Source organism: Brassica napus, chromosome A5 (genome assembly GCF_020379485.1).
Source record: "Brassica napus cultivar Da-Ae chromosome A5, Da-Ae, whole genome shotgun sequence".
Classification (NCBI taxonomy): domain Eukaryota; kingdom Viridiplantae; phylum Streptophyta; class Magnoliopsida; order Brassicales; family Brassicaceae; genus Brassica; species Brassica napus.
Genome location: NC_063438.1, coordinates 25,435,441 through 25,461,941, shown reverse-complemented (window position 1 = coordinate 25,461,941; position 26,501 = coordinate 25,435,441). Strand labels below are relative to the sequence as shown.

Here is a 26,501-nt window from a genome sequence, read left to right as displayed (position 1 = left end):
ATCGGTAGGGCTCATGACCCCGTACCGTAGTAAGTACGTCCGCCCAATGTTATAGTAACATAATAAGAAACTTTGGGTATTCATGTGGAGGGGTCATGTACGTTAGGATGTAGTAACGATGGACGTATGAGAGTTTGGAATTGGAAAAATTTAAGATGGTGGGATATAGTTAAAGGAAAGAGGTGAGTGGGCTAATAGTTAGGTAAAGGTAAAGAGAGATCATCCAAAAACGTGTTAGGTCTATCATAGACTATATAGTGTGTATGTTTCGTGCCGTGTCTTGTCTATATGTCTTTTTGCTATCTCACACCAATTAATATGCCACTCCATGCCTAATCACTACTCATAGAATAGAAGTGGTGTTAGTTGAAACGTTTATTAGTTTGCAAATCGTTTTTATTGGAGTGGGGTTTTATGGTTATTAATCATTGTTGCTAACCCATCCAATCCATATACATCAATAGAGTTTATAGGACTTTACGAGGAAAATTTGACACTCTTTGGATACGAATCTCTAGTAGTAATGTAATCACTCCTATAGTAATATAAGGCAAACAAACAAACAAACAAAATGGCTTCCAGGACGGTGTAGTGTAGCTAAGAAGAATCCAAAGGATCATCAGGATTATGATCAATATATCATTTCTCTTGAATCTTCAAACTGATTCTTGAAGACGTCATATCACGTTACATTTATTTCAACCACATCCTTCATTCCAACTACTAGTACTACAAGTAATTGCACTAGTTCAAAACATCAAATATGTGCTCAAGATCAAGTATAGCTCTATAGGTAAAAAGAACAAAAGAAGATGAGATGGTGTACATTAATTAGAATCTCCTTTTAGCATGATAATAAAAGCTTAGCTAGTATATATATTTTCTGTCATAAGTAATTTGACTATCCTGGTATGTTGCTACACCATTTGAAAACTGAAGAGAAATTGCACCCTATACACAAAACTTTCTTGCTAATTAGGTGAATATCCTAAATCCTATATAATGGTACTTTGATTGCTAGACACCAAAGTTTACTGTTATAATTTACTGTTATAGGCAGATTGTTAATATCCATGTTCTTTTTGTATTATGAGCAAATTGACTCAGAAACATAAACGTGCTTGGCGCCTACAGTTATCTAATTAATTTAGTCCCAAAGCACTCTAATAGGTAAAGAACTAATTAAAGAAGATGAGATGGTGTACGTTAATTAGAATCTCCTTTTAGACTGATGATAAAAGCTTAGCTAGTATATATATTTTCTGTCATGAGTAATTCAACTATACTGGTACGTTGATACCATTTGACAACTGAGAAAACATAAACGTGCTTGGCGCCTACAATTAGTCTAATCAATTTAGTTCCCAAAGCACTTTAAGAACCTAATAAACAATTTTTAAAGCCCACTTTCCTCCAAACTTGACGACTTGCGGAAACTGTTAACACTGGTTAATATTTAAATGCAAACAATCACGTGACTAACATTAAGTTGCATATATACACAGTACCCATTGTGCATCTACAAAATAAAACGACCAATAAACACCATCAATCACCACCAGAGAAATGACGTCATCATCACCGTCTCCAAGAGCCTCTATGCTTCTGTACTGGCACGAGAACCAGTACGACGACCGGAACTTCAAGATTCACGGTCGGACAGTTTTCTTCGTCGTGGCTTTATTCTCCGTCGTCCTCTTCTTCGCGTTACTCACTCTCTACATCCACCGGAGCTGCCTCGTTCGCGATCTCACCGACTTCCACGCGCCGTCTCCTCCGTTTACGCCGTACGTCAGCGGAGGTCTTGACCCGACGGAGATTCGGAGTTTGCCGGTGGTGCTGTGCCGGAGAGAAGCGGAGGAGGAAGAGAGGGAGTGTTGTATATGCCTCGGTGGTTTAGAAGAAGGAGAGAAGATGAAAGTGCTTCCGCTCTGTCGCCACTGTTACCACTGCGAATGTGTGGACCGGTGGCTTATGACCGAGTCGAGTTGTCCGCTGTGCCGAGTCTCGATCAGAGTCGACTCGTCCGTGTCGTTGCCAGTGCATGGGACTGAAACGACAACGTGTTGAGTGATAGTGATTTTAAGATATTTGTGGTTTTGTTTTTGTCATGGGGTTGAGTAAAGATATTTTAGAAACACAGACAGACAGGAATAGCAATGGTTATAGTTTATTTGAAAAACAAAAGATTATTATGTAAATGTCTATATCATGTGATTGTGAAGTTTTTTTATCACTTCTTCTGCAGATATTTTTTTAATTTGTATGATTAAGATCTTTGTTGTGCAGATATTTTAAAAGTTGAGAAAATAGAAGTCTGAGTTAGTAACTAGTACCCAAGAGGTTTGGCAACAAGTTATAATCTTCAAGAGGCTTTATTTATGGGCTTTAATTTGGTTAAAAACAAGGATCGATAGGCCCAAGAAAGACGCAGTAGGAGCCAGATGAAATTAAACAATATGCTTAATGATCATTGAGACGCTCGTAAGTTGGATTCGACTGGGAGACCTATACGATGATTGCTTATCAGATGCTGAAAATGGGAATATAAAGTCCAGTAGTAGATTAGTGGTCGCACCTAGCTAAAGATTGGGGTGAGAGCCTGAGCCATATAAAATCAAATTGTTGACTGCTTTTTTGAACTAATTTAGTTCAATCTTTTTTTTTGTTGATCAAAGGCACACCAACAAGACAAATCAAGTCGAGACAAACAAACAAAAAATTCACAAAACTCAAATGTATTAAATGTAGTAAAATAGCCTTCAACCAAAAATGACTCTTCTAAAGACCCCAAAGAATATTATTACAAACGGAAGTGTAACGAGATTATTATCCACACCCCTATAAAATCAGAGAAAAAAGGAAACATTCCGTACGAGTAACGGTCACAGTTCTGTAGTAGACGCAGACGAATACCACTGTGGTAGAGATGAGTTTTTGTTTTCGATAGTCTTAGTAGCCGCCCATCGGTGGCATTCCATATGGTGGCATTGGAGGCATTCCAGGCATTCCTCCCATCTGTGGTGGCGGACCGTAACCGCCTCCCATCCCTGGACCTCCTCCCATTCCTGGCATCGGTGGGGCAGGTAGAGCCAGTGGCAATAACTGGGCGTACATGTTCTGTTTTCATTACAAAATCAAGACGTGTAAGTGTGTTTTTCGACTTATATATCCTTTTAGCAGTTTTGGGATATGGTGTATGAGTGTAAGCTGAAAAGAGTAGTACCTGTTGGGACATGACATCCTTCTCTTCCTGCTCTTTGGCCTTCACTTCTTTCTGTGCCTCTAGCTTGTCCTTGATTAGTTCGTCCACTTTGCCAGAGTACTCTCGGATAAACTGCCATAAAAGAAAAGGGAGAAAGAGAGTGATTATATATAGCGTTTACATGGTTACTATATCGTTTTGAGTAATTTGGAGGATAAGTCACCTGGAGGAGATACGGGAAGGCAAAGTCGAGCATATTGTTGATCCAAGCATGTTCCAGAGCAACATCTGGTCGGATTAAGTCATAGCAGACAAAGAGACATGTGGCAAAACATTCCTTCTTCCCCTGTACAGAAAAAAACCCCAAAAAAGATTCTTAATTTCATCTTCTCTTTTAGCCAATTTTCTCATAAATAAATGGCTGTTGATGTACTCATGCTTGAAATACATATTATAAATACCTGTTCAATGAAGTAAACCAGAAGTTGTTCTGCAAGGTCATGGTCGCCGGATTGTGAAGCAGTTTCCATACAGTCCTTGTACATGTTATCTTTCTTCGACAATGCAATTGATTGCTTCCATCTACCAGCTTTCTTGTAGATATACGCAGCCACACGTCTCATTTCAACAAGCTCGTGTTTCTCAATCTTCGAAGATATAAAGATTAATGAGTATATATATAAGCGAAGATATAAAACGTTATCACGAAAGGTAGACTTAAAACTCTTACCTTCTGAGCGAGGCCTATCTGGTCAAAGCTGTCATGCAAATCAATAGATTCACGCAACCTATCATAGTCTTCTTCTTCTACGTATATCTCATTCAGAGCTTCATTCACAGCGGAAACATTATTGCTCTGAACTGCAACCATATAGGGCTTGATAAGGCGCAGCTGACCAGCCTGAGATCAGGAAGAAAAATATCATCAGAAATCAATCATTATTAAGCCACTGCTGATAATAAGCTTCAAGGGCCAAAAAAAAAATCAAGGGTCAGCCTCGAACCTTGCGCATAATATCCACCACACGTGTGTGATCTAACCGCAGAGCAAGCACATTGAGAAGATCGTTGATTATATCAGGGTGCTCTTGCAAGTAGAAGTGAACGGCCTTGTAGTAAAGCTCGACATTTGCAACCTTGGCGACAATGTCTTTGAATTGCATGTGCTCCCACGCTTCAGGAGAATGGTTCATGACAGTAGTTGCAGCATTATCAAACTCATCATATTGAATGTACAGATAGGTAAGTTCCTGCCAATGCTGTTGCTCATCACAGGCGCGGATAAGCTTGGGAATATTGAGACGAGTCGAGAACAGCTTGATGTGTTCCATAAGCTTCTCATAACGATATCTGGCGTACAGTACACCCAACTCGGTGAAGATCCCCATGTGAGCCCGTTCCAGACCAAGTCCACTCTCCATAAGTGAGATTAATTCATTGAAGCATCCTCTGTTCTGGTAGTACTCGCTGACTTCTTCCAGGTCATCCACCTGTTAAAGGATAAAAAAGATTAACCCGTGGATAATAAAATCATGCAAAAGTGAAGAAAACTTTCATCAAGATCAGGTCTTTGTTCACCTGTATGATAATGTTAAGTCCACATATTTGAGCCAATCGGAATTCTTCTGCATCAACACAAGCAAAGCAGACTTCCTTCCAAGTCTTTGCACTGTTCGCTTTCCTTGCAGCATCAACAGCACCTTGGAACTGCTGCAACTTCACAAGTGTGACGGCTAACTTGCCCCAGTTCGATATGAACGCATAGATTATTTTTGCAGCCTCATACAAAGCTTCATCATAAAGGCGATCGCCCACTTGTTGTAGGTTAGCAACGTTCGGCATCAGAATAAACTCCTCTATCTCACCCAACCTTTCAATCTTTGCATAAGCATATATGAGTTCACTATCAACCTTGGGTTCCTTCACCTTCTGTCTAACCATAAGAAGGTATTTGACCAAGTCATCATAGACATTAGCATCTTCAGTAGCACGTATGACCTCCAAGAAATGAGTGGCATCATCAGCTCGAATAAAAGACTCAATTGCATCACTGACTAGCCCATCCCTGAGTTGAGCTTTGGCGACTTGGCTCCAAACAGAATCTTCTTCGACCCGGAAAGCAAACTCAACAGCACGCTCAATGCTTCTGACGTTGTCCAGCAATACGTTGACAGCCTGAACATTTAAGTTAAACTTCTTAAAAATTGCAAACGCTTCTTCATATAATTGGGCATCAACCGCCACATCTCCAACAGCCGGACCATCAAAGTTATCCAGCCTGTTAATGTAATCCATAACTCTAGACGGATCTGCCTTGATAGCTGTCAGTATAAGCAGATTTTGCAGATTGAAGTTTCCGCTGAAGGCAGAATTTTGAAGCACAATCTTTTCAAGAAGCTCGATAAGCTCGTGTGGCAGATCAGCAGTCATGAATGCTTTAACAGCTGCAGAAACTTGCTCTGGGCTCTTGCTTTCAGGTAAAGCAGTAGACACAACTTGGTCAATAAGTTGTCTTCTATACTCATTTTCTTCCAGAAGAACCTTATCCCAGAGGTCACCATCCATCCTCTCCACTACATACCTGCAGTTGAAAATCCGTGCATAAGCTAACTACAGACGACCCACTGTTGAATAAGTAAGAAGTTTGGTTAGTAGTAATCCAATACCTGGCTTGTAACTTGAACAAAGAGTTCTTGTTGGTGACATTGATGAGCTCCTCATCACATTGTCCTCTTCTGTATGCCACAACAGCCAGGGTGGGATCACGTTTTTCACAGTACTTACCCACAACCTTAGAGTCGTAGTAAGGGTTGGTGGTCAGGAAATGCTCAGGGTTGTTGTTACTGTCTATGATAATTTTACCCAAGGCATTATGGACATGCACATCTTGGCTTCCCTCACTAACTAGATGCTCCAAGAACTGAGTGAGGAGACGGAGTCGATTTCTGAAAAGACATACATATTAGCTTTAAAAACAGAGGGGCATATGATGGGAAACCAAGATGACTAAAGAGATTGACACCTTTTCTCGCATTCGTCGACAAGGGGCTCAACAGGAAGCAATGAACGAACAGAAAGAATGAGGCCTTTTATGAAATCTTCTGGGCATTCGTCATCAAGCAACTGCCCCACAACCAGGGGAGCATTCCCAGGGTTCACCTGCGCAAAGAATCACATTATGATTATAATGCCTAAAATGCAAAACTCCCACACATGACACATTAACAGTAATCTCAAGAAACTCCATACCTTCTGCACGTAACCTTCGATGTAACGAAGCATGTTGTTTGTGTACAGGTAATGAGTAAGATCAGGCACAAAGCCAAAACGGTCGCAGACATTTATCAAAGGTCTGGCATCAGGAAGCTTAGCTTCCATCAAAAAGTTCTTCGTCTTTTCAGCATCATAAAAGTTAGACTCTCTAGTTACACGCTCAACTTCCTTAATTTGACCCGTCTTGGCAGCTGCTTCAATGTACTTGAAGTGAATTTCAGGATCCTCACTATCGCACAGAAAGAGAACATTATCATCATAATACAAACACAAGGATTTTGCTTATAAACATGAATGATAGTATCTGATAAATCACCTCATACTCAAATATGAACCTAGGAAAAAGTATAGCCCTTCATAAGACTTGAACTGCTCAAAGAGTTTAATGCATGAATCAACACCAAGTTGCTCGCAGTACTCCTTGCAAGCCTGCAATGATATGGATATGTCAGTGTCATATTAAAGAATACAAACTTCATATAATACAATAGCACATCACTTACCTGAACTATTATCTGAAGGTTGCCTCTCAGGTTGACCAGCAAAAGATCCTTCATGCACTCCATAGCCCACTCGCTAGAAAGAGTGCCAAAAAACTCGACAAGAGCCTGCATTTTGAGCAGAGATATGTTCAACAACTCGACCATTAGGAGTTTAGCAACCAAATATTAGTTCAGAGGTATTACCTGGGGCTCAATAGCATGTGTGTTCACAATTACACGTTTAATATCAGGTAACTCCGAGTAATGCTGCACAAAGCAAAGGGAAAAGAAGTTAGGGATAAAACATAATACATCTATTAGGCCAGCCAAAAAAAAAAAGTAAACATCGAGCAACAACCTTTAAAGATTGGATATAAAGTCCAGCCTTTTCACAAAGCTGAGCAACACGAGGCCGGTCATAGTGGCTAAACATCCCATTTGCTAAAATTGCATCAGCCACATTGGGAAAGGTTACCAAATTGATCTCCAGAACCTAAGTTGACAGTGGAATAAAGCTCTGAGAAAGGAATATGAATAGGAAAACCACAGCCAGATACAATGTGGCAACTCTTTTCAACCTTAGTTTGCAGAAAAGCATGCTCAGGTAAATTTGGCTTCAGAACATCCAGAAGGAAAGCAGTCGCTTCACGGATCAGGTTTCTCTGTATATGCACAAGTAAATTAATACATGATAATTCTCTTGTAATGAGCTATATATATTGTTGTATACACTATTTAAACATATTTACCGACCTGAAGGAAAAGATCAGTGATGGTATTGTAGTCAACTGGACAGCCTCCTTCCATTTGGGACATCATTAAAGCAAAATTTACTGCTCCCTGCACAATAAACAACATCAGGTTAAAAAGTAATCAATCGAAGTTACTTCTTCATGACTCTTCTTGAGCGTACGCAGAAAGCATCCAGTAAACCTGTTTTTCAAGGGTTAAGATGTTGCAAGTTTAAAAATGCACCATACTAACCTGGGGATCCGTACGGAGTATGGTTTGCAAAAGAAACATGTAATCAGGTGTGTACCCAACCTAAATTCACAATACAAAACAATAGTACATTATTAGTACAATTAACTTCTGGGTAACCATTACATGGGAGCGGAAAACATTTAAACTTATAGCTTACCTGCTTTGAGTAAATCAGTATTTTGTCAAACTCCCTTCGCTCTGCAAAAGCTGCTACAACTTTTGGAGTAGCTCGAGCTTTGATGTATATTTTCAGAGCAAGGTCATTATCTACAGTCTGGAACAGAATAGATTATCGTTACAAGATGCTAAAGGAGACAATGAAGGACAATGATAAACTTTATGATTACCTTGACAAGGTCTCCAAGCTCTTCACTGCATTCTAATTTATCCTCTGCCAACCAGTTTTCCAAGAGGTTCTTCTTGTTTTGATTCACAACAAGACGAGATAGTTCCAATGACTCATATGAATTGAGCTTCCCTCTAGTCAAAAGGGTCCCAAAATACTGTAACAACGGAGGAGTTTGCCCTGCTTGCACTGGAACACTCTGCAAAATTGAATAGTGCGATGTTGTAGTTTTAGATTGGCGCTACCTACATCTAACATCAGTTAGCATGTCCGCAGAGGATTACTTGTTTAAATATGGAGCAAATACCTGGAATTTAGCCACCGTATCAGGTGTCCGTAGAATCCCCTGAGGAGATTCAGCAGCAAGCTCAGCAGCCTCCTTGTACTTAGTTTGAGCAAATAACTCTTGGAACCGCTGGACAACCTGCAACATTCAAACTGACTATGAGAAATCTAACACAAACGGATGACTCTCTTTCCGTCCAGCTGGCTTCCGTTAACTTTAATTACTTCAGCAACAGAACAGATTCACATATCTGCACCAAGGTAAACATCACATACCAGATTTTCTGCACCAGGGAGGTTTCCTCTTTTAGCCAGATTGACAGCAAGTTCCAAATTGTTCAACTGTTATACAAAATCATAGAGTTGTTAACATGTTATGAAGAAATAGATAAATTGTATCGAGAAAACACTGGAAAAGGTAAACATACTTGACCGCTGATAAAAGGTATTATCGTAGCCTCATTTACTGTAGCCAGGAGAACTTGTCCTCGCCTATTAATGGCATAGAAACCCCCAACTGAAGAAGCTTCAGAAGTCAAGAAGATTGGGTCTGGGCTTATCCGATTTCTGTAGATGGCAGAAGCCGTCTCTAAATCGTATACGAACAACAGGCCAAGCTTGGTGATGACGTATATCAAGTTAAATTTGTGAGAGACCTGTCCGAAAAGGAGAGAAAAGGGTGTCATAAAACATTCACCGGAAACTCACTGAAGTTACTGAACTTCTAATGCAACTACAAACCTGCATGGCTACAGGAAAATCATCAGCAAAATCTGGGGGGAAGAAGAGATCTGCCTGCTTCTTGGAAAATGATGGTTTTCCTGCAAAAAAAATTTGCCCAATGTTAATGATCAGACAACAATTTGCCAAATAGGCTAACAACCATTAAAATATAGAGCAGCTGAGGAAGCTAACCTGGTTGGGCGCCAAGCTCAATGACATGCAATTTTGATGTTATCTGTCCAGCGTTAAAGCTCTTGCTCGCAAAGGATATAAGAATAGAAGGATTCTCATTCCCAAGGACCTATCGTTAATAATGATGCTTGTTATACTACAATTCAAGATCAGACCACGGAATGAAAACACAAAAGAACCGCATAGTTCACCTTAAACTGGGCAAATGAAGCAGCATGTGCTTCAAGGGCCTGACTCCGCTGTTGATCAACAGAGAAAAGCTGCATATTCCCTTTCACCAGTTGTGGTCTCTACAGAAAATAAAAATGGAAAGCTCCAGTCAAGAATATATACGATGCCGGCCATTATAATGTCTTCATCCAACCTAATATGTGTCGCAGTAAACCTACCTCAGGAGAGCCAGGGGCAATTCCAATCAACACCAACCACTTCTCATTAGGAGAGCACTTATAGTTAATAATTTGATTGTTTGCCAAATTGGCCGTTCTATCAAACATCTTAACAGGCTCAGAATCACCTGGAAATATTGGAGCAAAATTAGAAACAACATAAACATGATATGCAGAAGATGACAGTAAGTTAAAGATATAAAACCTTCAATCGACCAATGATACACGGAAGTTTGTGTAACCAGCCCCAACATCTTTGGTGTAATCCATTTCCAAAAAGAAACCTATAAAACATGGGTGGTTAATATCCAAACAAAAAATCCCAGAACCAATAAAATCAGAGTCTAATAAAGGGGCACAGCATGAAAGATAATCGACTAACAAAGAGTTTGTTTCAATGCTCACCTGCTCAGGCATCTGATGTGATTTCAACTTCGCTTTTGCTTCGATGTTAAATATCTGCAGATGATCCTGAGTAGTTCCTGGCACTTGAGCTATAAACAAATTAAGGAAAAAAGTGAGCAACAAAGGAAGAAATAAGTAATAGCTAATGTAACGAAACATCCACTACACACCTAATTTGAACAATAGCACATCTCAGAAACATAGACCTCTACACTGATTACTGAAGTCTCCATTACCCATACTATTGGAACATGAGAATAGGACCGAAAATATGACTGCTTTAAATAGGTTTTCTATCAAATGATGCATCACAACGGGCACTTACGGATTTAAACTTTTATGATCACGCGGGTTTTATTGAGAGCAAAAAATTAAAATAAACCAAAAGCTAACAAAGCGTAGGAGCTATCAATGATAATCCCAAGAAAAAAAAAACTTCAAAAGGAAGCTATTCTCTAGGTACAAGGTTTAGTAACGCAAGGAAACGGTCAAAATACCTTTCAAGGCAAGAATCCTCGAGTTCGGGTTCATAAGAGCAGAATCAGCAGTAATAGGTCTCCTTAGAGGCTGCATCGGCATATTCATATCAATAATCACAACGCTGTTCTGAGGCGCCGTCTCTCGTACACATATGTACTTGTCAGACTCCATAGTAACATTCGTAAACGTGATGAACTGCTGATTGATCCCAATGCTCGGAAGCTGTTAAAAAAATATCAAACAAAGCGTACTTAGTTACTAGATCCGAGTGAATCAGCACAATCCAGGCTCGATACATTGACGTAACACAGATCTGAGCTCGATACAATCCGAAACGATCGATCGCGAAATTCGAAACAGTCATCAGAGATTGCAACTACAGAAACATGTTAATCGTCCAAAATCTAAGCTCGATTCCAGCATATGTTACTAAAAATGGAGGCGGGACTCACCGTTAGGACCTCCTTCATCGTGATGGGGGCGTTAGCTGCCGCCATGCTTGACCTCAGATCGCGGCGAAATCAGATCCACGGCCGGGACGGGACCGTCAACGGCCAGGAGAGAGAGTACCTGGAGAAGATTTGGAAAATCGATGTCAGATCTGAGAGGTAAGTGAGCGGTAAAGGTGAGAGAGAGACGCACCTTTTTTTTTTTCTTAAGGTAGTGAGAAATGACAAACAGCGATCCAATCGAACTCACTCGTCGAATATAAGGGGCGAACCAAAGGAGACGACGTGCTTTTAACCGGGTCGGATCGGGTCGATCTTGATCCGAGTCAACCAATGGGTCGGGTTCTGAGAATATTATGCGTATATATATGTACGTGGAAAGTAGAATAAAGTCAAAAGTCGATCGAAAAGCATATCAGTTACTCGGAGTGTGGCCCTATTATATCAACGAATAAAAAGCCCATTAAGAAGCCCATAAAACTTTCCGCGGGTCTTTTGAAGGGAGAAATCACAAAAATCATAGTGATCGTTTCCGATCATGCAGTTTCATCTTCTGAGACACGTCTTTGCCGAGCTAGGGACAAATAGTATAAGGATAAAAAGACAAACCCTAGCTTCCGATCATGCCGACGAACAATCTGTGATCAGTCAGTCCTCAGGTAGATCGACGATCCTAAAAATATACAGTGCTCGTATTACGGCCGCAACTTCTCTTCATACCGTAGCAGCTACGGTAACGTTATCTGATTTTCGCATGAAATTATTAAACTCGATCACGAGTGTAGGGTTTCGATGCATTCATCCGAGCAAGAACAAAACCATTTTTGCTTATTTTTGGTCATTTGAGATTGTAGAGTCAAGGGAGCAGGAATGGTAGATACCCTAATTCGAGTCACAGGAACCCTTCTAGGGTGTTGCGTAGGTATGGAGAGTGTGCAAGATTCAGTTCACTTAGTTTTGCATCAAGGAATCAAATAAATTAAATCAGCTGTGTGATTTTTTTTTTATTTTTGTATAAACGAAAGGTTATATTGTACAAAAAAAAAAAGCTGGGTATAAGATCTTGAGAAGAAGCGGCAAAAGTTACACAGGACAAAAAAAAAAAATTGAATGACATTGTAACAATTGATATTATTTAACCTTCACCATCTCGTGTGTGCTTATTATTTTCAGCTTGTGAGGCGAGGGAGTCTTTTTGGTACCATGGGGACCTGAAGATCTAAGGGAAAAGATGTGGTCTGACTTTAAGGTAGTAAAGATGTGGTCTGATCTAAAGAAAAAGATGTCCTCTCTTCCAGAGGGAGTAAAGATGTTGTCTGATCTAGGGGATAAGGCTTGTTCTGAACTAAAGGGAGAAGACGTTGTCTGATCCAGGGGAAATGATGTCGTCTGATCTTAAGGATGAAGATGGGGTCTGATCGAAAATCAAACATCTCCAAACTTCGAAGATCATCGTGTGGAATCTGAAATAGTATTTGGTTTCGTTTTTGTGAATTACTTGCGTCTTGCCAATAAGTAGTGTCATATTGGTTCTTAACGATCATTACTGTAAAACCCAACAAAAGAAAGAAGAAAAGGGCGGGGGGTAAGGCCCAACAACAATATTGGCATATAAAAGAAAAACGTAAGCCTATTTGTTTGTGAGGGAAGTGCTATTTGTTTGTGAGGGAAGTATGCCGGAGACATTTAAATCAAAGATCTGTGGAAGACTTGGCTTATGGTTCATACTCTCAAGTATATGATGATGATTTTCATTTTTATGTATCCAACATAACTAATGATCTATATAGTCACTAACAAGTTTAAAAGTAGCTCAAAGAAGAAACTTCAGACATAATTAGTTTTACTTGTTGCAAGGAGTGACAACTCAGTGAACAGAAATGGGGACAAGTAAACTATTGTATCAATTTATCATTCACCCAAAGGGTTGCTAACTTGCTATATGATATAATATTTAGAATGACATGACTTTGCCAATGGAACCAAACACAAGTTTATGTAAACACCATCCTTGAATCCTTACATTATCACCCTCATGGAAACAAGTATCGTCCACAAAAGCAAATAACGCAATATAGTCATATAGAACCAATCACTGATTCTCATTCGGCAACCATCAAAACGTTTTCCTAGAGCACTTCCAATAAAAAAATTCTAGCTATACTAATAATATAGTTTTTAATTTTACAGAAAACTCAGCTCAAAGTATCTAAATCAAAAAAACAACGATCACCAAAATGAAATCAAAATCCACTTTAGGTGTTCTGACTACAGTGACTACTATTGACATTACTGCGAGTCTCCATCAAAATAAAAGCAGAAATTGGTGTAAACATATGAAACAAAGAAACGTAGTTGACTCAAATTATCAAAAGATGGCTTATTCGCCGAAAAAAACTCCTTACTTTTCCCTTCTAACAATATTTAGAGTCATTTAAATAATGTGCCTCAACTCAAAAGGAATAATTATTTTTTGTTATATTTAATGTAGGTCATGAAACATATGCCTCATTGTTTTTCTTTCTTCCACTTCATCTCTACAAAAAAAAAAAGTAAAAAGAAAAGAGAAAGAACAACAACATCAACTAAATACGCGTTGAATAATAAGCATATAAAAATATTGTGGTCAAAATCCAAAACTTCCCCACACGAAACAGAATTGTGAATTTAGTTGCATATAGGCACACATACTACTTGCATAAATGTAATTCTAACTCACAACCTCAGAAAGGAAAACACTTTGTGAACCAGAGAATAGCAAGAGAGAGAGATAAACTGAGAGACGACAAGCAACAAGAAGCACAAGTCTACACCTTTCTCTCTCTCTCTCGCTCAAGTGGAGGAGGAGGACAGATATATATAACCAATCTCTCATTACATTATCTCTTCCTTGCTCTCTTCTCTTTCTATTAACCTCTCATTTAATAAACAGTAAGAGAGAGAGAAAAAAAGAGTCTTTTTTCTTGTGGGAGAGAGAGAGAGTTCTGGTAATGGCGAACTTGGTCTTGTCAGAATGTGGAATAAGACCTCTCCCGAGAATCTACGCCACACCCAGATCCACTCCCCTCTCTACCAACAAACCCACCTCCTTCAAATTCAGACAATCCCCTTCTTCTCCCCGGTTTCGTCTGAACTCTCGAAACTGGGCGTTGAATGTAACCACACCTCTAACAGTCGACTCCTCATCATCTCCTCCAATCGAGGAAGAACCCAAAACGCAGAGATTCGACCCAGGCGCTCCTCCTCCGTTCAACCTAGCTGACATCAGAGCGGCGATACCTAAGCATTGCTGGGTTAAGAATCCATGGAAGTCTATGAGTTACGTCGTCAGAGACGTAGCCATCGTGTTCGCACTAGCTGCTGGAGCTGCTTACCTCAACAATTGGCTTGTTTGGCCTCTCTATTGGATTGCTCAAGGAACCATGTTCTGGGCTCTCTTTGTTCTTGGCCATGACTGGTAAATAAATATTTTAAAAAAAAAATCCAATCTTTTTGTTGATTCCTTGTGATTTGGTCAATTTTGGATGATACCCACTTTTCAATTTTGAACCAACTGAATCAAAATCATCATCATGTTGCTTGTGGACAAAACTTAGTTGGCAACTAGTAGTTAGTTTTGTAATTGTCAAAACAAAACAACTTTTTTTTTTGGTTTCAGTGGACATGGAAGCTTCTCAAATGATCCGAGGTTGAACAGTGTGGTGGGTCACCTTCTTCATTCCTCTATTCTAGTCCCTTACCATGGCTGGTTAGTTTTGCTTTTCTCTCACAAACTACTTGCAGAGTCTTTTGTCTTCTTCATGTTATAAAGTATGAGACTTTGATTTGACCTGCAGGAGAATTAGCCACAGAACTCACCACCAGAACCATGGACATGTTGAGAACGATGAATCTTGGCATCCTGTAAGTTATTAACACAGGTCATGTGGTGTTTCTTTTATTTATTTATACACTGTTTGTTGTGACTGCAGATGTCTGAGAAAATCTACAAGAGTTTGGACAAACCCACTCGGTTCTTTAGATTTACATTGCCTCTCGTGATGCTCGCTTACCCTTTCTACTTGGTAATTAAAAACTCATCTATTTGTTACTTTAATAGCTTAAGCTGACACAAATCAAGTGTAAAAACAAGGCTCATGTTTTCTTCATTATGTTTCAGTGGGCAAGAAGTCCAGGGAAGAAGGGTTCTCATTACCATCCAGACAGCGACTTGTTCCTTCCTAAAGAGAGAAACGATGTTCTCACTTCTACCGCTTGTTGGACTGCAATGGCTGTTCTGCTTGTCTGTCTCAACTTCGTGATGGGTCCAATGCAAATGCTCAAACTTTATGTCATTCCTTACTGGGTAATGCGCCTCTGTTACTCCCCTGTTGCGTATTATGTTATTTGCCTGACGCCACAATTTTTTTTTTATGTCAAAATACAGATAAATGTAATGTGGTTGGACTTTGTGACTTACCTGCATCACCATGGTCATGAAGATAAGCTCCCTTGGTACCGTGGGAAGGTAGTCTCTGGCCTTTGGAGACAACACCATGCTATCTTTCTCTTTAAGGTTGCCTAAAGTCTCATGTTTATCTCGAAAACAGGAATGGAGTTACTTGAGAGGAGGACTTACAACATTGGACCGGGACTACGGATTGATCAACAACATCCATCACGACATTGGAACTCATGTGATACATCATCTTTTCCCTCAGATCCCACATTATCATCTAGTAGAAGCAGTAAGTAGTTGAAACGAAAGTTTGATTTTTGGTGTGTTCATGCTACTACAGAAGCTTAGAACTTATCTCTGTGTGTCTGTTGGTTGCTCTGTTTCTCCTTCTGCAGACAGAAGCAGCTAAACCAGTATTAGGGAAGTATTATAGGGAGCCTGATAAGTCTGGACCTTTGCCATTACATTTACTGGGAATCTTAGCAAAAAGTATTAAAGAAGATCATTTTGTGAGCGATGAAGGAGATGTTGTATACTATGAAGCAGACCCTAATCTCTATGGAGAGATCAAGGTAACAGCAGAGTGAAATGAAGCTGTCAGATTTATCTATTTCTGACCAGCTGATTTTTTTTGCTTATTAATGTCAATTCATTGTGTTACCATTATCTCTGAATACAATCAGATGGAAACCCCAACTTTGTTTTCAATACTTGAAGCTATATATATATATATATATGTAAGATACATTGTATTGTCATTAGATTCACCATTCTCAAGGTTCTTATACATATTTTGGATTTGAGTGATTAAACCAAACATTATTCAGTTTGGTTGGTTTTGTATTTTAAGGTTAGTTTCATTTATAATTTCATTCATGCGGTGAACATGTAACTACAGTCATAGACTATTTCCACAATCAAAGTGAAGATTTGCTTTTGACAAGCAATAGTATACATCAGAGCTCTTCTTCCTTTTATGGAACCTCATGGTAGTAGTACATGTTGGTTCGCTTTTGGGTGGTTGTAGTGAAAAACATAGGACTACTAAGATTGCTCCAGAAGTTGCTAAGTGAATCTTTGAGCTTGATCAGCCACAAAGTGCTGGTAACGATGTTCTTGCTTTGCTTCTATCAACTATTTATTGCAGCTATAGAAGCTAGATTAGTCTACAAACAGTTGTCATTTTAACTTTCCTCGAACTTAACAAGGCTTTCAAGCAACGGTGCCTCCGAAAGGTAGTTGTTTATTGTAAGAGCTGGCTGTTTCACTTCTTGGTGTCAAATATCTATATCTTTTAATCGGAATTGTAAGTGTTGTTTGTTGGTGGTGTGAACGATGATGAGAGACTTCTAAACTTGTTAATGAATGTATTATTAGTACGCTAGTGTGATCATCATCATATCATACTACTTGAGAGTTTAACATAAGACATGATTCATATTCATACACATAAGCCAGAGGGATTCTCTTACAATAATATCAAAACTATACTCTGATTAACATTCAAAATCTATTGTTGTCTTGCACCTCCTGTATTCATCTTCGATACCATCAATAAAAACATCTATTTTCTATAGTTGATTATATTCAGTAACATATCTTCTCTATTAAAAGAGAAGTACCATTTTTATCTACCACAAAAAAGTCATAATAGGTCTATTTCCTTGATTACATATATATTAATTATTTACATTAATCTATTGAATATATAAGATTTCTAAAATTTTAATAATTATAAAGACATTAAATTTAAAATATGTTGAAAAAATCTAACAAAATCTAACTAAATTTTTTAAATATTGTTTTTAACTAATAAATTAAATAATTTTGTAATTAGTAATAAAATATTATTATACTTAATTTTAAATACAACTTTATTATAAAACAAAGAAAAATAAAATTATATGCTAACCTTTTATAAATTTTATAATTATGTATGTATTATATTAAAGTAGACGCAATATATGAATTAAATATTAAAATATCTTCTCTATTAAAAGATAATTATACAATTTTTATCTACTACAAAATAGTCATACTAAAAGTCTAGGTCCATATATTCAAATAATTTTTATTGTTTACATTAGTTTATTTAATTTATAAAATTTCTAAATAATTATAAGAATATTAATAACAATCCATTTTAACTAGGGATAATTTGTAAATTACCCTATTTAAGATTGTAAATTTGAAAAATATACTGTTTTAATATTATTTTGAAAACTACACTTAGTTATGTCTTATAAGACTATTTGGGCCTTTTGAATTTTAAATTCAAAAAATTTTAAGAGTGAAAAACTCGAGATTGTTATTTGTGATAATTTTACTGAATATATAACAAATTTAGCAAATTAGAATATATACAAAATATATATGGGTAACTATAAAACTGTATAACACAATCTTATATAAAGAGTATTCGTAAAACCCTATTATCGTATTTGTTATTAAGTGTTTTTGAACTATAAAACCTGTTGTTTAATCATGAACTTTACGAGAGTTGGGTATAAGAAAACCTAGCGAAGAAATTAAAAGATATGTTATTTGCTATATATGTATTCCAAATTATGTATACTCGTGTTATATTAAGAAAAGCCAAAGTTGTCAAAGAAGCAGAGTGAATAACTATTCTATCTGAGAAACTACTATTGATATCTTTGCATTTCGCCATGATCTTAGAAAGAAATAGAGTCAGAGTTTGACTAATTTTTTGACACCACATTCGTTCTTTTGACAACTACTGATATATTAACTGGAGATAGAAGGCAATCTCTTAATTTCCAAAGCACATGAAGCTATTGTTACGATATGGCCCTAAATTTTGATGAAATAAGAAAACTGTGGTGATTATCAAATGTATCTAAGAGTCTAAAGTTTATAACAAAAAACATCAAACTCCAAAATTATGTTGGCACGTCTTCCTCTTCAGATACAAAAGAAAAAAAGAACTACACTGATTCGATAGTTACGAAAACCAGAATTTCTAAACAAATCATACCAAATTTCCGATTTTCTTGTATACCAAATCAATCGTTTTTTTATTTTTATTATTTTTTTATTTAACTGTTGAAATTTTCTACTTTCAATAAGGTTAATTTAGTCACTTCACTTATAAATAACTGTAGTTTTCAAAAAATTAAAGATATGGTGTAGTTTTAAAAATAAAATCTCATTTTATGGCATTTTTCCAAATTTTCCCTTTTAACTATAAATTTAAATTTTAGTTTGAGGAATAACAAAATCTATTGAAAAAAAATCTAACAAAATCTTTTTAAAAATTTAAATATTCTTTTAATTAACGCACTTATTAATTTCGCAATTAGTAGTATAATATTATTATACATTAATTTTAATTAAATTTTTATTATAAACAAAATAATGAAATTATATGCTAATTTTTAAAATATTATAAGTACATTCTACATTATATTAAAATAGAAGTAATTAATGAATTACATATTAAAATTATGTTTTTTGTGCAAACATATTAAAATTATGTTGAATTGGTAAACCAATATATTTTGAAAAATACTTTAATTATGATGAATAAATAAAATATCATTCACCGTTTAAAGTGACTAAAATATCATTCAAATTTTAAAATGATTATTATTCATAAATTAAGTAATAATTTTTACAAAAAATAAAATTGTTAACATATGTTAAATTTTAATATTTAGAACTATATATCATCTATTAAGTTATTTTTAAAATGACAGCAATATATTATCATAAATTACTATATACAAAATAATATAAAATTTTATATCTATAAATGAAATGTTACCCGCACGGATGTGCGGACTAGAATCTAGTTACACCTTATTACGCTAAAAACATCAGCAAAATTTTATTAACATTCTTTTTCTTTTCTTTGACAAATGCGTAGTATTATTTTCAATATTATTTTAGTTTTAGTTTGGTAAAGAAAAGCATTTATATTTACATTGGCATGCCGTTGGTCTATCTTTTACAACAACGCAACTACCAACCCCTTCGTTATAATGTCTTGGACAGAAGGCGCGGCAGACTACGTGTATACATGCCACTGTGTTTTGATGAAGTTTTACACATTGGCCTTTTCCTTTCCGAGCAACCACCGTTTTTCCTGTTATTAACATAGCCTTAGTTTTCATATTTAAAATAGAAGATGTTTTTTTTGTAAAACATATGTTTAGAAAGTTTTCTGTATATTTATTTATAGTAAAAAGAACTAAACATCTAAACATTTTCTTTTAAATCGTTCATTATTCTTAAAAAATCACTAAACTCAATATTATATAACTAACATTCTATTTATATATGTATATAAACTAATACATCATCAAATGAAATTTATTTTGGAATGATTATATAGTATATTAAGAAAGTTGTAAATGTATATATAAACCTAATAGAAGAATCGTGAGCATAACGAAACCAATAAGCAAAAGTTTAAATGCGTTTTTCATCTTAGATAATGGAATGATGGTGTTTTAAAAATTTGGATAGATACGTACATTTATAGATAAATCACAAATTGAAATATATCTAATTTAAGCAACATAATTTTTCAAATTCCGATATAAAAGGATCTAGTTTGACCAAAAAAACGAACTTTTTTATTTTTTATTTATTTAATAAATAAAAAGTTTATTTCATTTATTTTTAAATTTATTTTAAACATTTCTTGATATATATAAACAATCAAATTTGATTAGGTCACATATTCAGAATTTATATAATACATATTGAGAAAAGAAACAAAAATGACAATTTGGTATGATAAAGTAGAAATATAATTTTGAAGTGAATAAAAAGAGTTAGTTATTTCTGACAAACCGACTGGATTCTTTAGATTTACACTGCCTCTTGTCATGCTCGCTTACCCTTTCTACTTGGTAAACGAACTCTTATGTTTGTTACTTAATAGCTTAAGCTGACACACATCAAGTAAAAAACAAAGCTCATATGTCCTTCATATGTTGTTTCTGTTGAGATTCTTAAATCCCGTGTCCAACTCTATATTCTCTGATTAATACGATATTGTCCACTTTGGACCTAATTGGCAAGTCCGCATGGATTTACTTTTGGTTTCCATCCCAAAAGGTCTCGTACTATTAAAGTTGGACATCTCTTTATATATTAGACTCTCATTGTCTAATTCTCCAATGTGGAACTTAGTTTGTTATATCACATTCTCCCCCTCAAACTAAGGATCACATTCATCTCGTGTCCCACAACTGACTTCCAGGATCTTCTGACTCGATATCTGCTACACACCTCTCATTCCTAACTCATAGGATACCCATTCATCACTCATTCATCATTCAAAGGGTATTTCGGTCTTTCTTGCAGATTTCTCATCAACCGCTCTGATACCAATTGTTGGGATTCTTAAATCCCGTGTCCAACTCTATATTCTCTGATTAGTACGATATTGTCCACTTTGGATCTAATTGGCAAGCCCGCATGGATTTACTTTTGGTTTCCATCCCAAAAGGCCTCGTACTATTAGAGTTGGACATCTCTTTATATGTGGAACTTAGTTTGTTATATCACAGTTTCAGTGTGCTTGAAGTCTGGGGAAGAAGGGTTATCATTACCATCCAGACAGCGACTGTTTCCTCCCTAAAGAGAGGAATGATGTCCTTACTTCTACTGCTTGTTGGACTGCAATGGCTGCTCTACTTGTCTGTCTCAACTTTGTGATGGATCCAATGCAAATGCTCAAGCGTTATGTAGTTCCTTACTGGGTAATGCGTCTCTGTTACTCTACTGTTTCGGATTAAGAAATTTGCGCATTGTTTCCTTTGCCTTAGCTGATAGTTGTTTTTAATGTCAAATACAGATAAATGTAATGTGGTTGGACTTAGTGACTTATCTGCTGCATCACCATGGTCATGAAGATAAGCTCCCTTGGTACCGTGGGAAGGTAGTCTCTGGTCTTTGGAGACAACACCATGCTATCTTTCTCTTTAAGGTTGCCTAAAGTCTCATGTTTCTCTCGAAAACAGGAATGGAGTTACTTGAGAGGAGGACTTACAACATTGGACCGTGACTACGGATTGATCAACAACATCCATCACGACATTGGAACTCATGTGATACATCATCTTGTCCCTCAGATCCCAAATTATCATCTGGTAGAAGCAGTAAGTAGTTGAAACGAAAGTTTGATTTTTGGTGTGTTCATGCTACTACAGAAGCTTAGAACTTATCTCTATGTGTCTGTTGGTTGCTTGTTTCTCCTTTGCAGACAGAAGCAGCTAAACCAGTATTAGGGAAGTATTACAGGGAGCCTGATAAGTCTGGACCGTTGCCATTACATTTACTGGGAATCTTAGCAAAAAGTATTAAAGAAGATCATTTTGTGAGCGATGAAGGAGATGTTGTACACTATGAAGCAGACCCTAATCTCTATGGACAGATCAAGGTAACAGCAGAATGAAATGAAGCCGGCAAAGAGAGAGAGAGAGAGAGAGAGAGAGAGAGAGAGAGAGAGAGAGAGAGAGAGAGAGAGAGAGAGAGAGAGAGAGAGAGAGAGAGAGAGAGAGAGAGAGAGAGAGAGAGAGAGAGAGAGAGAGAGAGAGAGGAGAGAGAGAGAGAGAGAGAGAGAGAGAGAGAGAGAGAGAGAGAGAGAAGCTGTCAGATTTATCTATTTCTGACCAGCTGATTTTTTTTTGCTTATTAATGTTAATTCATTGTGTTACCATTATCTCTGAATACAATCAGATGGAAACCCTAACTTTGTTTTCAATACTTGAAGCATATATATAAAATACATTGTACTGTCATATTCACCACTCTCAAGGTTTTTTATAGATATTTTGTATTTGAGTGATTAAACCAAAATTTATTCAGTTTGGTTGGTTTTGTATTTTAAGGTTAGTTTCAATTATAATTTCATTCATGCGGTGAACATGTAACTACAGTCATTGACTATTTCCACAATCAAAGTGAAGATTTGCTTTTGACAACCAATAGTATACATCAGAGCTCTTCTATCTTTAATGGAACCTCATGGTAGTAGTACATGTTGGTTCACGTGGTTGTAGTGAAAAACATAGGACTACTAAGATTGCTCCAGAAGTTGCTAGGTGACTCTTTGAGCTTGATCAGCCACAAAGTGCTGGTAACGATGTTCTTGCTTTGCTTCTATCAACTATTTATTGCAGCTATAGAAGCTGGATTAGTCTACAAACAGTTGTCATTTTAACTTTTCTCGAACTCAACAAGGCTTTCAAGCAACGGTGCTTTTAAAGGTAGTTGTTTATTGTAAGAGCTGGCTGTTTCACTTCTTGGTGTCAAATATCTCTATCTTTTAAACAGAATTGTAAGTGTTGTTTGTTGGTAGTGTGAAAGATGATGATTCATCCAATTATGGTGAGAGACTTCTAAACTTGTTAATGAATGTATTATTAGTACGCTAGTGTTATCATCATCATATCATACTACTTGAGAGTTTAACTTAAGACATGATTCATATTCATACACATAAGCCAGAGGGATTCTCTTACAATAATATCAAAACTATACTCTGATTAACATTCAAAATCTATATTGTTGTCTTGAACCTCCTGTATTCATCTTCGATACCATCAATAAAAACATCCATTTTCTATAGTTGATTGTAGCCAATTTTATGTTTACTTCTCAATCAAGTTACTAATTTTGCAAACCTTATTTCTGACTGAATTTTAGGATGCATTGTTCTTTTTCTTCTTTTTCCACGAATAACATCGGAGAAAAATATGTGCGTAGCTTTGACGATCGTTGCGGACCTCATTAGTTTAGATGAGACCGTAACCTTTTGTAATGTTATATTTCCTCGTTTTATTTAATTGATTTTTTTTTGTCTAAAACAAAGTTTAAGTAGTCATAAAACATTCAAGGAATATTTGTTTGTTATATAGTTCATAAAAAAAACTATCACAGGGTTTTTATCATGAAACATAGTTTCGTTTTTTTTAATATACAAACTAGTCTCGTTTCTCTTTCTTCTAGTTTCTCTCTCTAAAAGGGCCTTAAGAGCATCTTTATTGCTTTCTTTTGAGCGTCTCTTGGAGGGAGCCCACAGTTTAGAAAAAACGGTGTGTTATGTGTGCAAAATAAGAGACGAGACGTGTGTTGTGTGTTTTTTGCACTGTTTGTAGGTCTTATTGACACGTGGCGGCCTACGATTAGCGTGCTTTTTAATTTTTTTTTGTTAATCAGAAAAAATAATTAAGAAACCTTTAATGGGGTTTAGGGATAAAAATGCTCTAAGTAAATGAGATCCTACCAATAGGAAAGTTCCAAACCAGAAGAAGAAAAAAACAGAACAAGATGAATGAAATAAGTTCATACTTGTCCATCACAAAATTTACCCACACGAACCTGTCATGTTAGTTATGCCTTAGCCCGAGTTACCACATATTGTTTATGAATCATGCTTAATATTTTATTATATCAAAAATGTTATTAGTTTGTGTATTTTAGTTAATGCTTTGCTTTGTGTTTTGAATATTATTTTACATCTTTACCTTTTAAAATGAATAATTTTCAGTAAATTGCTGTTACAATATGTAGTTGGCTACCTATGTACATGTGCGTTCAAATTCAGTGAATCATGTTTCCATTATTGGGAAGTCGGCCTTCTATTCAGGGAACAAACATGCATGGTCAACCGACCATATCTTAATACGAGTTTTGCCATTGTATATCAAAATCGTCTCTATTTATTAAGGATTACACGTGATAATTTAAACTCCACTTAAATGTTCTCTTACAAGTAATCTCGAACAAGAGTAGTTTAAACAATATGGTTGGCAAACGAATAAAGTTTGATTGGTGTGTTGAATATACAACAAGCGCGTGGTGAATATTCCTGGGGCGACTAACTTGCTATTGCATGACAGAAAGTTAATCATCATTTACACTCACGAATTTTTGTGTTTATTGTAATTTTTTTTTTTTTTGTGTTCAAAAGATCAATAATTGTCAATCGCATAGTGGCATAAATTTGCATGGATCACCGACTCGCATCGTCCGATGCTGACATATAATAAAAGCCACCGTCCACTTACGGATGTAAGGAAAATTTACATATGCAAATTCATTTAGCAGAGATGAAAAAGTGACACTCATAAGTTAATGTTATCCAATGTTCTAAAAATAGGTGTAAGTGACACCTAGGCGCTCTTTAGATCATCTTCGCATCTACTCCATAATTTACTCTATAAATAAAGTAATTTTTTTATTTTTTTTGTTCATACTCCATTTTTTACTCCATTTTAAAGTAAATTATGGAATAAGAATGGAGATGTCCTTAGACAGCATTCAATTATAGTTCATAAAATCTGATTTTGTAGCATCTTAAAATTTGATCTATGTGATTCAAATCAAATCGGTTTAACCGTTCAAAATCTATTAAAAATTTTCTACGTCAATATAATTGGTTTAAATATGTTTAATCAAGTAATAATGTTAATACATATTCACATTTTATACGAGGCTTAAAGATAATCTGATTAATCACTAGTCCTCTATAAATGCTTAGTTACTTCCTAACAATTTCTTAAGCATTGTTATTATGTCTAGAAAAGTGTTACTTTTGTAATATTCTTAAAGGAAACAGAGGCATGCCTACAGTGTATTGAAAAAGACATTCGCTTCAGGTCCCCGATTAATATGACTGTTTTTAGAGTTCCAAAATTTTAAATAATTTCTAGTATAGTGATTTAGACTTATTTAAAAAAAAAAAATTCTACGAAAATTAATTAATTCTTTTTTTTGAATTCATGTATTTTTTTATATGACATAATATAATATATTTACGTTATAAACTTATTCTTTTACATTATTAAACTTGTGTATTTGGTGAAAATAATATATCATATTAAAAAAATATTTTCATTACGATTGTAAATAAATTTATTTTTAAAACTTGCCTTAAGCCCCTAAAACTCTTCACATGGCACTGAAAGGAAACAACAACATTGCAAAAAATGGATAACCACTTAAAAGCGTACTATTCCATTGAGCATGAGTCTCCATGTTAGCTCACATGTTCCAACAGAAGGACAACATATATATAGGAGTTATGTGATATGAAGAGGCGTTGCATGCTCGTTATTCAGAGTTCAGACCCTCCAAATCAGCACCTTGTACGGTGAGGAGCTTGAGAAAAAGGCATGAGGTTTTTCTGCTGTGCAAGCAGTTTGAAGTGGCTTCTATCTCCAGCTTGATTTAACAAGTTCATATCAGATTCATTTTGCATGAGGATGTTAAGGAAAAGAAATGGAGATTACTACAACTTAGAGATAGAGTAGACGTCAGCTAAAAGAGAAAAAATGTTGTTCACCATGAAAAAGTCTAGGGAACGTATAAGGGTATGGTTGATGGTGACTCTGGCATGCGCAATGGTAATTAGGTTAAGAACTCTTCCCAGTTTAGCGTTCGTGACGGGAATGTGAACCCCATCTGGACATATAGAACTCGTCAGCTAAATTACAAAGCCACGAGCAAAACAGTTATACACCAATACTAGTTTACATTATTAGGAGCTTATAAAAGAAACTACTGTAAACTATTTACATATTTTTTAATGATAAAATATCTACTAAGTTTTACAAACAGTAACCGAACAAAGAACTCCAAACAAACATGCTATACACGTTCCACGTCATTTTCTATCTTTTAATACCATGTAGTAGAAAACGTTTATATTCACATATTATACACGTTCCATAAATTAACAAACACATGGCCGCAATCCCATGAACTCAACTCCGGATTCCCTCGTCGGTTACGATTTTTGGTTTTCATCGTCGGTTACGGTTTCTTGAGTTACTTTCGACAGAGAACTAAAATGGCTATTTAATATCCAC

General features: G+C 36.1%; 3 protein-coding genes across 5 annotated transcripts; 2 read left to right on the top strand and 1 right to left on the bottom strand.

Moving 5' to 3' along the window:
• Positions 1–1,356: 1,356 nt before the first annotated feature.
• On the top strand, positions 1,357–2,236 carry LOC111215758 (RING-H2 finger protein ATL66). The gene has a single exon (XM_022719817.2). The coding sequence runs from the start codon at positions 1,567–1,569 to the stop codon at positions 2,068–2,070; it is 504 nt and encodes a 167-aa protein (XP_022575538.1). The 5' UTR covers positions 1,357–1,566; the 3' UTR covers positions 2,071–2,236.
• Positions 2,237–2,722: 486 nt separating this feature from the next.
• LOC111215757 (clathrin heavy chain 1) lies at positions 2,723–11,545 on the bottom strand. Its single transcript, XM_022719816.2, has 31 exons — positions 11,407–11,545; positions 11,217–11,334; positions 10,782–10,986; positions 10,285–10,373; positions 10,085–10,163; positions 9,880–10,007; positions 9,682–9,780; positions 9,491–9,599; positions 9,317–9,396; positions 9,004–9,231; positions 8,852–8,917; positions 8,598–8,714; positions 8,292–8,489; positions 8,102–8,218; positions 7,945–8,004; positions 7,714–7,800; positions 7,539–7,622; positions 7,319–7,453; positions 7,165–7,227; positions 6,982–7,086; positions 6,795–6,907; positions 6,455–6,707; positions 6,228–6,364; positions 5,872–6,150; positions 4,784–5,786; positions 4,210–4,695; positions 3,936–4,106; positions 3,667–3,852; positions 3,429–3,551; positions 3,227–3,337; positions 2,723–3,120 (listed from the first exon to the last, which is right to left on the bottom strand). The coding sequence occupies exons 2-31, from the start codon at positions 11,259–11,261 to the stop codon at positions 2,953–2,955; spliced, it is 5,124 nt and encodes a 1,707-aa protein (XP_022575537.1). The 5' UTR covers positions 11,262–11,334; positions 11,407–11,545; the 3' UTR covers positions 2,723–2,952.
• Positions 11,546–13,922: 2,377 nt separating this feature from the next.
• On the top strand, positions 13,923–22,089 carry LOC111197728 (omega-3 fatty acid desaturase, chloroplastic-like). 3 transcript variants are annotated; one of them, XM_022719813.2, is made up of 8 exons: positions 13,923–14,670; positions 14,872–14,961; positions 15,050–15,116; positions 15,185–15,277; positions 15,373–15,558; positions 15,640–15,720; positions 15,803–15,940; positions 16,047–16,442. In XM_022719813.2, exons 1-8 carry the CDS (start codon positions 14,204–14,206, stop codon positions 16,236–16,238), a joined length of 1,314 nt encoding a protein of 437 aa, XP_022575534.1. In that variant the 5' UTR covers positions 13,923–14,203; the 3' UTR covers positions 16,239–16,442. The 3 variants fall into 3 exon arrangements, with proteins under 3 accessions (XP_022575534.1, XP_022575536.1, XP_022575535.1); XM_022719815.2 differs by lacking the exons at positions 15,803–15,940; positions 16,047–16,442 and adding exons at positions 21,648–21,785; positions 21,890–22,089 and having other exon boundaries at positions 13,941–14,670; XM_022719814.2 differs by lacking the exon at positions 16,047–16,442 and adding an exon at positions 21,890–22,089 and having other exon boundaries at positions 13,947–14,670.
• Positions 22,090–26,501: the final 4,412 nt, after the last annotated feature.

What these genes read in the sequence shown, in the direction of transcription:
- LOC111197728 (XM_022719815.2), top strand. Translation starts at nt 14,204, where the DNA reads ATGGCGAACTTGGTCTTGTCAGAATGTGGAATAAGACCTCTCCCGAGA. An exon ending in TTTATGTCATTCCTTACTGG is followed by an intron (nt 15,559 to 15,639) that starts GTAATGCGCCTC and finishes GTCAAAATACAG; the next exon opens with ATAAATGTAATGTGGTTGGA. An exon ending in ATTATCATCTGGTAGAAGCA is followed by an intron (nt 21,786 to 21,889) that starts GTAAGTAGTTGA and finishes TCTCCTTTGCAG; the next exon opens with ACAGAAGCAGCTAAACCAGT.
- LOC111215757 (XM_022719816.2), bottom strand. Translation starts at nt 11,261, where the DNA reads ATGGCGGCAGCTAACGCCCCCATCACGATGAAGGAGGTCCTAACG. An exon ending in TCCCTGGTGCAGAAAATCTG is followed by an intron (nt 8,715 to 8,851) that starts GTATGTGATGTT and finishes TGAATGTTGCAG; the next exon opens with GTTGTCCAGCGGTTCCAAGA. An exon ending in CCTTCCCGTATCTCCTCCAG is followed by an intron (nt 3,338 to 3,428) that starts GTGACTTATCCT and finishes CTTTTATGGCAG; the next exon opens with TTTATCCGAGAGTACTCTGG.
- LOC111215758 (XM_022719817.2), top strand. Translation starts at nt 1,567, where the DNA reads ATGACGTCATCATCACCGTCTCCAAGAGCCTCTATGCTTCTGTACTGG.